This window comes from Phacochoerus africanus, chromosome 5 (assembly GCF_016906955.1).
Source record: "Phacochoerus africanus isolate WHEZ1 chromosome 5, ROS_Pafr_v1, whole genome shotgun sequence".
NCBI classification, from domain to species: Eukaryota; Metazoa; Chordata; class Mammalia; order Artiodactyla; family Suidae; genus Phacochoerus; species Phacochoerus africanus.
In genome coordinates this window covers 44402208-44414982 of record NC_062548.1, presented here as the reverse complement: position 1 = coordinate 44414982, position 12775 = coordinate 44402208, and the positions used below count along the sequence as shown (strand labels likewise).

General features: G+C 52.8%; 1 protein-coding gene across 1 annotated transcript in view; it reads left to right on the top strand.

The window, feature by feature from the left end:
* Nucleotides 1-12480, top strand: part of PDPK1 (3-phosphoinositide dependent protein kinase 1) — an 82269-nt gene extending 69789 nt beyond the window's left edge. The window contains exons 12-14 of the mRNA XM_047780817.1: nucleotides 5351-5408; nucleotides 6266-6418; nucleotides 6808-12480. Of these exons, the coding sequence (XP_047636773.1) occupies nucleotides 5351-5408; nucleotides 6266-6418; nucleotides 6808-6924 (328 nt within the window). The 3' untranslated portion in view covers nucleotides 6925-12480. The remainder of the gene's footprint in view (nucleotides 1-5350; nucleotides 5409-6265; nucleotides 6419-6807) is intronic.
* The last annotated feature ends 295 nt before the right edge of the window (nucleotides 12481-12775 follow it).

The following is a 12775-nucleotide window of genomic DNA, read 5'->3' as shown; positions in this document are numbered from 1 at the left end:
CCAATTTGACTCCTCGCCGGGGAACGTCCATATGCTGTGGGTGCAGCCATAAAAAAATAAAATCAGAGCCTTTAAGTGAAAACTAGAATTTGGGGAAACTTTCCATCACTGAGCTTGACATCCTCCCCACCCTTAAAAAGGCATTTTGAGGAGTTGGCTGGCAGTGTTGCTGAGTTGACTTCGTGTTACAGAGTTGAGTTTGTCTATGTTTGGAAGATCTCTACAACCCAGCCAACAGCTGTAAAATCATGTCAGGGTGGAAGCTCTATCACAGGGCAAGGTAGTTTGGTGGATTCTAATACCACAGAGCAGGAAAAATTCATTCTTGGGATTCAGATTCCACACGGCAGCTAAATCTTTAAGAAAGTACACTTGCAGAGCTTCGGTGTAGTATCCCAGAAGCATGACCACAGATACCTGAAGAGGCTATTAAAACACACCTTCCTTGGAGCTCCCCAGTGACTCAGCAGATTAAGGATCTGGCGTTGTTGTCACTACTGTAGTGTGGGTTCCGTCTCTGGCCCAAGAATTTCTGCATGCTGCAGGCACAGCCAAAAAAACAGAAATAAAACCAAACAACAAATCCACCTCCTCCCTTTTCAGGTGCTTATCTGGGTGAGGCTGATTTCTTCATGTTTGTCAGCCTGCTCAGCGAATCACAGTAGAATGAAGGCAGAGAGGCAGAGGCAGTCATGAGAATCCAGCTGTCTTCTTCTTTTTTTTTTTTTTTTGTCTTTTTGCCATTTTTCTTGGGCCGCTCCCACAGCATATGAAAGTTCCCAGGCTAGGGGTCCAATCGGAGCTGTAGCTGCTGGCCTCTGCCAGAGCCACAGCAATTCGGGATCCAAGCCGCGTCTGCGACCTGCACCACAGCTCACGGCAATGCCGGATCCTTAACCCACTGAGCAAGGCCAGGGATCAAACCAGCAACCTCATGGTTCCTAGTCGGATTCGTCGACCACTGAGCCACGACGGGAACTCCCCCAGCTCTCTTCATGAAGCAAGATAACAGAGTGTACAGCAGTGTTATGCTTCTCATTAATTATCTGTTTCGAAGAGTTTTGTTTTTTTTGGGGGGGGGGGCTGCACTTGCAGCATTTGGAAATTCCCAGGCTAGGAGTTGAATCGGAGCTGCACTTGCCGGCCTACACCACAGCCACAGCAACGAGGGATCTGAGCCGAGTCTGAGACCTACGTCACCGCTCATGCAACGCCGGATCCTTAACCCACTGAGTGGGGCCAGGGATCAAACCCACAACCTCACAGTTCCTAGTTGGATTCATTTCCACTGCACCACAATGGGAACTCCAAGAAATTATTATTTTTTAATTTAAAAATTATCTATATTAATATGGAATTGATTTATTATTAATATTTTATTTGTTTGTTTATTTTGCTTTTTAGGGCCCTACCTGCGACATATAGAAGTTCCCAGGCTAGGGGTCGAATCGGAGCTGCAGCTGCTGCCCTACACCACAGCCACGGTAACACGAGATCAAGCCTCATCTATGACCTACGGCTTGAGACCTACCACAGCTTGTGGCAATGCCGGATCCTTAACCCACTGAGTGAGGCTGGGGATTGAACCGGAATCCTCATGGATACCAGTCAGGTTTTTAACCCGCTGAGCCACAACTCCGTATCACTGATCTTTAACAAATTAAATACTCAAAAATGTTTCCTGATTTCTCATGCATGTCAATGGATGGAACCCACATAAAGGATAGCTTTTTAAGGTCTTATAAAGTTTAAGAGTTAGATCTTGAGACCTGAGGGTTTGAGAGGTGACGCTTTCGAGCCCACTGGCTGTGGCCCCCTTGCTCTGCCCTCTCCTGCATAGAAGCAAGTGTGGACAGGTGATCAGGACAGCCATGTCAGGTCCTGGAGGACTCGCTTGGCTCTTCTGGGGGTGGCCTTGCCCTGCCGTGAGTGTCCAGGCTTGCTGGTGGCCTCAGGCTTATATCCTTAAGGTTGGTCTTCTTGGGGTCTGGGAGGGATGGGAGAGAACTGGCTTTGGAATCGGGAAAAGGGGGGTCTTAACACTGTCACCCCCAGTGGAAAGGCTGTGGGCAAGTTGGGAGGCCCTCGGCCCTGCAAGGACGTCTCTACAGAGACGGTGGGAGCCAGAGGCTGTGTGAGAAGGCAAGGCCGAGCGCAAGCCCTGGCCACATGCTGGCTTCACGCTGACTCTTAGACTCAGGTCCTGTGTCGGTTTGGCCACCTGCAGAGAGGAAAGAGTGCCTGGTGCTGGGTGGGGCCCCGGGGCTTCTTTAGGAGGGTGGGAGCTGACTTTTTAAGTAGGCCGGTAGGGGAGTTCCTCTCGTGGCTCAGTGGAAACGAATCTGACTAGCATCCATGAGGATGCAGGTTCTATCCCTGGCCTTGCTCAGTGGGTTAAGGATCTGGCATTGCCATGAGCTGTGGTGTAGGTCGAAGACTCAGCTTGAGTCTCACATTGCTGTGGCTGTGGTGTAGGCTGGCAACTACAGCTCCGACTGGACCCCTAGCCTGGGAACCTCCATATGCCACGGGTGTGGCCCTAAAAAGACAAAAACAATTAAAAAACAAAGTAGGTGAGTAGGGAGTTCCCGTCGTGGCTCAGCAGAAATGACTGACTAGCATCCATAAGAACGCAGGTTTGATCCCTGGTCTCACTCGGTAGGTTAAGGATCTGGCGTTGCCATAAACGGTGGTGTAGGCCAGTGACTACAGCTCCAATTCAGCCCCTAGCCTGGGAACCACCATATGCTGTGGGTGCAGCCCTACAAAAAAAAAAAAGACAAAGATAAATAAAATAAAACCAAGTAATGTAGATGATTCATCAGTAGCCTATCTTAGGCTAGTTGGTTAATTACTTGAGTGAACGGATGGTGGCGCTGGGCTAGTCATGGAGCTTCTGACCACTCTGTTGCCCGCTGTGCGTCCTACCTCCTGGGGTCACGGCATCCTCCTCGGGCGCTGCCTGGGCTCGTGTGCGGAGGGGCCGGTGCCTGTCAGCCAGCGCCTTGCTCTGCAGGGGCCGGACGGGGCTGCTTCCCTGTGCTGCGCGTCCTCTCCCCCGCCCATGTGAACAGTGCCGCGTGAACATTTGTGCTCCCCTCGTCGGTTTTCTTTTCTTTAGAATAAATTCCCTGGCGTGTGGGGACCTCAGTGTTGAGTGAGGCTGCAGGTGCCGGTGCCCAGGCCCAGTGAGCACGCTACGCCCCAGTACAGTTCCTTTTGTTGGTTTCTTTGCTTTTGCTTTTTAGGGCCCGGGCATATGGAGATTCCCGGGCTAGGGGTTGAATTGAAACTACAGCTGCCGGCCTGCACCACAGCCAGGGCAATGTGGGATTTGAGCCGACTCTACGACCTACACCTCAGCTCTCGGCAATGCCGGATCCTTAACCCACTGAGCAAGGCCAGGGATCAAACTGGCAACCTCATGGTTCCTAGTCGGATTCGTTTCCGCTGCGCCTCGTCGGGAACTCTGCAGTTCGATTCCTTTTGGAACGTTCCAGAAGGTGTCCGTTGTTCCGCTTTCTGTCCTGGTTATGTTGCTTTACATATGCTCTGTGCACTACAGATGTTGACTCTTTGTAGCTCATGTTCGCTGAAAATCTTCTCCAGCCTATTTTCTGATAAATTTGCTAATTGTTTTCGAATTCCTGTTGTGGCTCGATGGGTTAAGAACCCAAATAGCATCCACAAAGATGCGGGTTCGATCCCTGGACTCACTCAGTGGGCTAAAGATCCACCGTTGCCTTCAGCTGCAGTGTAGGTTGCAGATGCAGCTCAGATTTAGGTGTTGCTGTGACTGGTGTAGGCCGGCAGCCACCCCTCTGATTTGACCTCTAGCCTGGGAACTTCCATATGCCACAAGAGTGGCCCTTAAAAGGAAAAAAAATTGGTTCTTTTTGTTGTTAAATGTTCCTTTTGTTCCTATGTAGTTGTGTCTGTTACTCTGTTTTTGGTGACTTGTTTTGTTTTCAGCTTGGAAAATAATTCCTCCCAATTATTAGGCTTGCCAAGTATCCCTTTCTCAAATTTTTCGTCTGGTTCTTGTTTTTTGTTGTTGTTGTTTGTCTTTTTAGGGCTGCACCTGAAACATAGGGAAGTTCTGAGGCTAGGGATGGAATCGGAACTGTAGCTGCCGGCCGATACTACAGCCACAGCAACTCAGAATGTGAGCTGAGTCTGCCACCTACACCATCACTCACAGCAACTGTCAGATCCTTAACCCACTGAGCAGGGCCAGGGATCAAACCCTCAAGGATAGTAGTCGGGTTGGTTACCACTGAGCCGCAATGGGAACTCCTTTCTTGGTCTTGTTTGATTTCCTTTTTTTTTTTCTTTCTTTCTTTTTTGACCACGCCTACAGCATATGGGAAGTTCCTGGGCCAGGGATCAAATCTGAGCTGGGTGGGTTGTTAGGCTGGGCAGACCTGGGGGCAGTTACGCTTGGAGAACGTGGCTCCACCAGCTGGGTTGGTCTTCTGGCAGGTGCGCCGGGTCCCAGGAGGAGCCAGGGAAGCGGCGGGACATGCTCGGATACATTCCGAGGTGACAGTTGTTCTAGATCAGGAATTTCAGTAACATTTATTCAGACAGAACATAAAGCAGTACCTGTTACCTTTACTCAAAAGAGAGAACCAATTGGAGTCTCCTTGTGCCTCAGTCAGGTAAGGATCCAGTGTTGTTACTGCTGCACTTCAGGTCACTGGCCTGGGAATTTCTACTTGCTTCGAGCACAGGCCCAAAAAGGGGAAAAAGAGAGAAGAGAGAACCTACAGACACTAAAATCATCTCTCTTAAACTCCTAGAAATCAAAGTAGACTATACTTATTAATGATGTGTATTAAGTCAGATCCTGTATTTGAAGCTTTTTCCTTCAAGTGCCTGCCATATTTTAGATACACGTGTCTTTATTACTATAGTAGAGACACCAGAAAAGATGTTTTTAAACCAGGTTTCTAACTTGGCTCTTTTAGGGATTTGTGATTCTGAGCACTGAGGGCAGGGTCCCATCGTTGGGGTGGGTGACTTGAGAGTGACAGTCTGTGTGCTGAGCTGGACTCGCAGCGGCCTCCACCCGCAGCTTTGCTAAAGGCGGCCGCGTGTCCCCACCACCTCCCCCTGCCTGTCCCCACTGCGCGAGCGCTGGGATGGGTCGTGTTTCTAGGATCTGAACACAGGTGGCAGACCTTAAAGCAGTAGGGCTTGTGCCGGAGTTCCCCCGGGAAGTGGGTTGGGATTTCTGAAGGGAGAGCTCTGATGAGAGCGGAGCCCACGGAGCTGTCAGGAAAGTTGCTTTGCGGGAAGAGTGTGGAGCATTGAGTGTCTTGTTCTTGTTTGTTTTTTTTTTTCGTAGGCACCAGTTTGTAGAAAATAATTTAATACTGAAAATGGGTCCAGTAGACAAGCGAAAGGTAAGCCCGCTACACGCCGCTCCCTGCTGCGCGCCTGCGTCTGGCTGCCACACATCACACACAGCACCTTCATTGTGGGTCCTGTACGCGGCGGCGTCTGGGTGTGATGGCTGAGGATGCCGGCAGCCCCCAGGGACCATGGGGAGCACCCTGGAGGCCTCAGCAAACAAGTGCAGCCTCTTCCTTCTGACCGGGAGCCCGGGCTCTGATCTCTGCTCGAGGCTGGGCTCGTGAGGTCAGGGTTTCTTCCCAGTTGGGGAGGTTCTGTTTGAATCCCCACAGGTTTATTACTTCATTAGCATTGCTTTTGAAAATCTTACTTACTATGTTATATGGATGAGTTAAATGGATTGATGTGTAGAAAATGTCAGACTCCACAAGTGCTGTCTGCTGATGCCAAGGAGTCGGGGCTCCCGGCCTCCCTTGCCGGCCCTGAGCAGCCTCGCAGCCCGGCGCCCCCTTAGCCCTGGGGCCCGCTGTGAAGGCGGGCTGTGGCGTGACCGCGGCTCACGCAGCCCTGTGCCTCGGGGTAGAGGGGGGTGCTCGGGCATGGTGGGGACCCGTGCTGGGGCACCGCCAGGGCCGCTGCTGCCCCTTGGTGGCATGTGGGATCGGGCTCACCCAGGGCAGGCCGGCCAGGCGGTGAGCGCTTCCTGCTTCTCTCTGACCCTGGGGGCTAGGTTCCGGTCAGGGAGGTGTGTGCCCCTCTGTCCCATGGCAGCGGGCCATGGCCCTCGGGGGTCTGCCGCCTGGAGCTCCTCTGACGGTCCTGCTTCCCAGACAGCAGGAAGTGCGCTCAGCGTCCATGTCTGAGTCTCAGCAGGCCGCATCTTTCTCTCTGTTTCCGTTTGCATCAGGGTTTGTTTGCGCGGCGACGACAGTTACTGCTCACGGAAGGGCCACACTTATATTACGTGGATCCTGTCAACAAAGTCTTGAAAGGTGAAATTCCGTGGTCACAAGAACTCCGACCAGAGGCCAAGAATTTTAAAACCTTCTTTGTCCACACGGTGAGTTTGCTCCTCCGGGTTCCAGGGCACCTGGAGGCCTTTGTGCCTCCATTCAGGGCAACCAGATACTGTAGCCCGAGGGTGTGGGTGGCATTAGGCAGTGGTCACCCCCTTTCCCCTGTTCCAGGGGCCCCAGTGTTTGTGGCTCAGTCCTGAATTGGGCCAGGAGATATGTGCTTGCTTTTTAAAGTTTGGGAGCTGAGGTCATCCCCTGCATGTTTCATCTCTGCACCTAAGTGGAAGGAGAAAGTCCACGTGCTCACATGCTTCCAGAAGGTTCTTGGGTGGCTGCCATGGGGCGGCCATTGCTTTTTACAGTTTCTCACGGACGGGTGGGGGCTGGTCTCATAGGACGCCGTGGAGAAGAGTGAATGTTTCTGTCTCTGCAGCCGAATAGGACATATTACCTGATGGACCCGAGTGGGAATGCTCACAAATGGTGCAAAAAGATCCAGGAGGTGTGGAGGCACAGATACCAGAGCCACCCAGACGCCGCTGTGCAGTGACACCTGCGGCCACTGCCCTTGCTGCAGGACATATGCCCAGCATGGCTCGCCGCCATCCGGACGCTTCCAGACCACCCGCCAGCCATCTCAAGGGGGACACAGACGGCAGAACCTTGCAGCTTTTTTACTTAAAAGAAAAGAAGAAAAAAATACCCAACTACACAAGGAACAAAACCAGTCACGAAAAGGAATTCAGGGTCGCTTTGCTTGCTCTCTGTGCTCCGTGGAGCTCCCTGCCCTCTCCTCACCTGGGACCGCAGCGCTGTGCACGGCCACCTGACTCCCGCCTGGACTGTGGCCAGAGTCGTGTCACCAGCTCTCCACTGCGTGCCCATCGCCTGCCAGTCCTTTTGAGGCTGAGGGCACCGGGCCTGTCCCCAGGCTCCCCCTGCCTGGGTCGCCGTGGCGCATCGCTTCGCAGGGAGCTGTGCCGGCCGCTGCGGGGCGGGGGGGCCTGGGCTTCGTGTGCTCCTTTCTTTGCATCCGGCCCTGGTTTATGGCCTGTGCCCCGCGGGCCGTGCTTGCCTCCTCACGCAGCCCTGGCTGCAAGATTTCTGCGGTCTCGCTGTCTGTCTGCAGTGCTCCATGTGTCGTGACGGCTGGTCCACTGCAGGCGGGAGGAATAGCACAGGTTGTCCAGCTGGACCGTGGAGCCACTGCCCAAGGTGGGGGCGCTAGCCGCCCGTTCCCGTGTCATCCCGCCGAGCAGCCTGGCCTCCGGGCCGGAAACCGAGCACCTCCCTGGAAGGAGCCCCGTCAGCAGTGGGCCCGCCGAGTGCCGGGCGCTCCAGGAGGCGGGCACTGCCCTCCCCCTGCCCCCATGTGCGGCCAGGGTGGCGGGCAGACCGGCCCGTGGCGGAGTGAGAGCTGAGGGCCCCCCGCCCCAAGCATTGGTGTGAAAGGCAGTGTGTGCAGGTTAGGTTGGGCAAGGGTGCCTGCTGTCAGCACACTGGTCAGGGCTCTGTCACACCGTGGCCACACGGAGGAGGGCAGGCTCCCAGTGTCACACACACCCTTGTCCTACGAAGGGTGACCATTCGCAGAGTCTAACTTAAGAGTGTTCCTCCATGCCCACAGTGAAAACCTGAAAACCTTGTCATGTTGCCAGGTCATCTGGTCCCCCTCAAGTGGACTTTGCCTGGGCGAAGGTGTTACTCGCCTTGCACGGGGCAGGAATGCCCCTTGAACCTGGCCTGCCCGCCTCCGGCTGCAGGCTCCCTTCCTCTTGCTTTCTAGAGGCAGCGCGCTGCTCTGTACTGAGGCTGGTCCAGGACCTCCCAGTCCTTTGATTTTCTTTGCTGTTGGTCCCTGGACAGAGAGAATTCCTGTCAGCCTGGTGGGGCCTGGCCGTTTCTCTCCCTGCCCAGGATGCCTGGGCGGGCAGTCCTGGAGGGTGAGGATCTGGCCCTGCTGCCCGCACGCTGCTGCTCGCAGACACGTCTCTGTCCTCCTGTAGTCTCGCCTTTGGTCCTTCACGAAAGCACCAACGAAAGGGTCTCCCGAGTACTTCCCTGTCCCATCCCCCCTCCACCACACAGTGTGACCAGTGGTCCAGAGGAGAGGAAGGATGCTTCAATCAGGGGGAGTGCAGAGGTGGAGAGTCCCGCTGGGCCTGGGCAGGGAGAGGGGTGTGGGCGGGAGCCAGGCTTGCCCGTGGTTTCTGCTCAGGCCTCCGAGAGAGAGAGAGAGAGAGAGAGAGAGAGAGAGGGAGGGGTGTGTGTGTGGAGGATGCCAAGGTGTTGGGGATGTGCCTGCCCGTGGGGTGACCAGGGAACAGGGCACTGCCTTGGGCACGTGCTCCTGGACTGAGCCCCCTTCCTCCTCCTCGCTGGCCTGGGTTCACTTGCTTTTCAAAAAGTGAGTCTTTCTTGACCCCTTCTTTCAGGACCTCGATTTCAGGGGACTCCCGGTTCCCTCTGCCCTTGTCCAAGCAGCCGCACCCGCGTGTGTAGCTGGCAGTGGGGGCAGCCTGCTCCTGCACAGCGTCTTTCCGGTGTGTGGTTGCAGGGAAACAAGCAGAGCTGAAGCGTGGCTTTAAAAAGAGCGCTCAGCTGGGCTGCTTGGGGAAAGGCAAATCTTTGTTGCCTGCTTCCCTCTGGATGGCGCCACTACCTCCTGGCCTTAACCGACAAGCTCCATCCTAACCTCCAGAAGCAGAGAAGGAGGGTTCAGGGTTGAGCTTGCACCTGGCAGAGCTGAAGTGACTGCCCTTGCCTGAGCCGGTGACAGCTGAGCCCTTCTCTGTAGGTCACCTTTCTCTGGGCACTCAGATTCCTCCGTCTTTTTTCTTCTTTAAGCCCCTGTGTCCTCCTTTCTTCCCCTGTGCTTTTTTCGCCTTTGGTTCTATCCAGCATACCCATTGAGCCATTGCCCTGGCAGGCAGGTGCTTTACGTTCCAAGTTGTGGATTTGGGGGTCGGTCTGCGCTCACACAGACCCACCTGGAAACATATGAGTGCGGGTCTGTCCAGGGTGAGAAGGAAACGCCCTGCTGTGGCATAGATCCAGGAGCCATTTGTCTCAGAGAGAGGGCAGGGATGAGGGCAAGTGCCAGAGCCAGCACCTGTCAAGCAGAGACGGTCCCACAGTGCATGGCCTCTCTTGGCCCAGAGGTGGGGAGGGGGGCAGCCGGAAGGCCGCGGTCTCCCCTGCTCCCCCTCCGCTAGACGGCCGCCGTGCCTTGCCCTCTGGGAACGCAGTGGAGCTGCACTTGGATGGGGTGGCTTCCTTCCCTCTTTCTGTGACCTGACCAGGGCAGTGGGCAGCCCCGTGGGACCACGAAGCCCCACCCATGAGTGGCACCGCTGCCTGCCTGCCGTTCTGAACTTGACTCGGGAGGCTGGTCACATGCTTGCTCTGGGAAAGATGGCTCTGGGGGTCATGCCAAAGCGGACGGGCACTGCGCCTACTCAAGCCCTCTTGGGGGGTCCTCTCTTCTATGTGTGGTGCAGGCCTGCAGGAATTGCAAGGAACAGCCTGTGGCACAGACTCCTTAGGACAGGGTGCCTGTGCAGGGGGCTCTGGGTGACTTTGTACTTTCTGAAAACATGTCTCCTAAAAAAATCAGCTGTAGGCTCAGCACCCAGGAGAGACCACTGTGAGCATACCGAGTGTAGCCTGCCGCCCGCCTCCCCGCAACACACGTGTTTGCTTCTGCACTTGAAGTGGGAACATGCAACATACACCGTTTGGCATCCAGCTTTTTTTCACTTGGTATTTATCTTCCTGTCATGTCATGAACCAAATGATTCAAAAACCTTGTTTCTAATGATTGTAGAGTTTAATGGTTAATATTTTTTATAATTTATCTGACCATTTCACTGCTAGAACGCATTTAGATTATTTCTGGTTTTTCACTATTTAAATAATGCTGTGATGAATATCCTTATAAATCTTTCGATTGTTGACTCTGATCTCCCCCCCCCCCGCCTCAGATTCCTAGAAGTGGTATTTTTGGGTTAAAGAGTTTGTTCATTTTACAGTCAGTATAGTCTCCTCCTCTGTCAAGATCTGTTGCCTAGATGCTCAGAGTTCCCATACAGAACTTCCTTAGTTGTGTCCTGTAGATACTGAACAAATCAATTTCTGGCAAGCCGTGTGTTCCCAAAAATGTTTGAATAAGACTGCTTTTTTTTTTTTTTTTTTAATGCTAAAGTAATGTCATTACCGCTGGCCATTAGTGACATGTTTTTCCAAAAGCCAATTCCTTATTTTCATTGAAAGAACCTGGTTTTGCTTGCATGTTAACTTCCCATCCCTGCTTCTACAGCTTTCAAGTGCTTGGCGATATTTACAGAATCTTGTACTTTGTGTCCACAATGGTACTGAATTTGCATCTGCACAGTCAGCAGAGATAAAAAGTGTTGAACTGACCTTGCCACATACTTAGTGGATGATTTGTAATTAAACTTATAGACTCAGTACATCGGGCCATTTGGAATCTAAGAGCAAAGGCTCTACTTGAAGAAGAAACCATGTAGACAATTGGATTTTACAGAAGAGTGTTTGCCCCCTCGTTCTTCCCATCGTAGGACTCGGAGCGTCCAAGGCCCAGCGGCTCAACAGAGCACCCTGGCCAGGCCTCTTCATGGTAGAACATGATGGACCCAGCTGAGAAGGACTTAAGGGTTTTCCTCCCCTGTCCCCCCGCCCCCGGCCCTAGTGTTGCAGGTCGTCTAGTTGTCTTTAAAGTCCAGACCCCCCAAATTGGGTTTTCTTCCTTTCTCCTCTTTAGTTTGGGGTCTGTCAATTCTGAGGGGAGACATGCATGAGATTTTTCGAGGTGCCACGCTTAGTGCCACTTGACTATGCCAGAGACGCCGGCTGGATTGTGTGGAATTAGGTCTCCTACCTTCTTCTGACACCCCAAATTCCCTTCTCCCGGGGACGTCCACAGACGGCAGGGCAGAGGCAGAGGCAGCAGCCACTGGGAGAGCATGGAGAGCATGTGCAGGTACTATTCTTGGAGATAGTGCTATATATATGCGGTTTGCCATACTGTTTCTTTTCATATCCAAACTTAACATGAACTGATGGTGACTCAGGTGGGTGTGGCCCTTGCCCCTTAGGCAGACTCCATGGCAAGTGCCTTAAATCAGGGCAGGTGTCACTCCCAGAGCCTCTGAGGGTGCAGGCTGCTGGCCCAAGAGTGCAGGGTTGTAAATTAGGCTGCCTGTGGAGAACTGGTCTGGGGAGGAAGCTCTTCCGGCAAAGGGCAGTTTTACCTGTAGTTCAGACAGCCATGGTGGGCAACTAAACAGGCCTCAGGTGTACCAGAATTTACCCAGAACTCATTTCTTCAGTATGAAGAACGACCAAACTTTATGTACAGATAACTTTTTACAAAAGGCGCACCTTTTTTTAGCTGTGGGGTCCACCCTCGTCTAACCCTTCTGGCTGACTGACTATAAGTAGGGGCCGTTTTGCTGGTGAAAAGCCTCTGCCATGATCCTATGTTTGATTGGACACTGACAAAATCAAAGTTTCGCAATATTTAGAGCTGCTGTAGCTATTCCTTAACAACACAAAATAGGATGAATCAATAGTATGCTAGCTGTCTTTCAGGTTGGTGGCAGTCAGAACATGTGTAATATTCTCTACCTGGTCTGTAGCTGTAACTGTGATGTACAGGCAAAGCAAACATTAAAAAAAAAAAAAACTTATGGAAACAAATAATACAATGATATTAGGATATACACTTTTGTATTTTTATTCTTATATAAGGTTATTTGCTGGCTATTGTTGGCCTCTAGTTCAGTCTGTGTTATTTAAAATCTAATATATGAATTATTTGGATTGAATTCATGTTCGGGCCACGTTGTTGTATGTATTGATGTACAGCCTTGAATGTGAATAATTATTGTAAACTATATTTTACAACTTCTTTTCTGGCTTTATTATATAAATTTTCTATTTGGTCGATGATTTAATCATATCATAATTTAATGAATCTGTTTATTCTTTTTTTTCAAATATTTGTGCTTTAGGTGTAGTTACCGGATGATGAATTTTCCACGTATGCTCGGTAGTCTTGTAATAAAAAAGCATGTAGAGTGTAGACGCTCACTGACGTAGCTCTTTGGCCCGGGCGCGGGTCGGGCGTCGCAGGGCGACCTGAATTCGGGGCCAGGAACGGGGTGTTCGGGCACAGCGCGCGCCCGGCGAAGACCGGCCAGCCCCTCTCAAGAGGGACGCCGGGCTCCACCGCCGCCTGCCCACAAGGGCGACGTCGGACCACGCCGCGCCGGGCTTGGCCGGAAGGGGGCACGGCCGGCCGCTTTTCCGGACCGGAACTTCCGCCTCCCGCGTGACGCCGGGGTGGGCGCCTTACGAGGGCGGACCCGTGGGCGGGA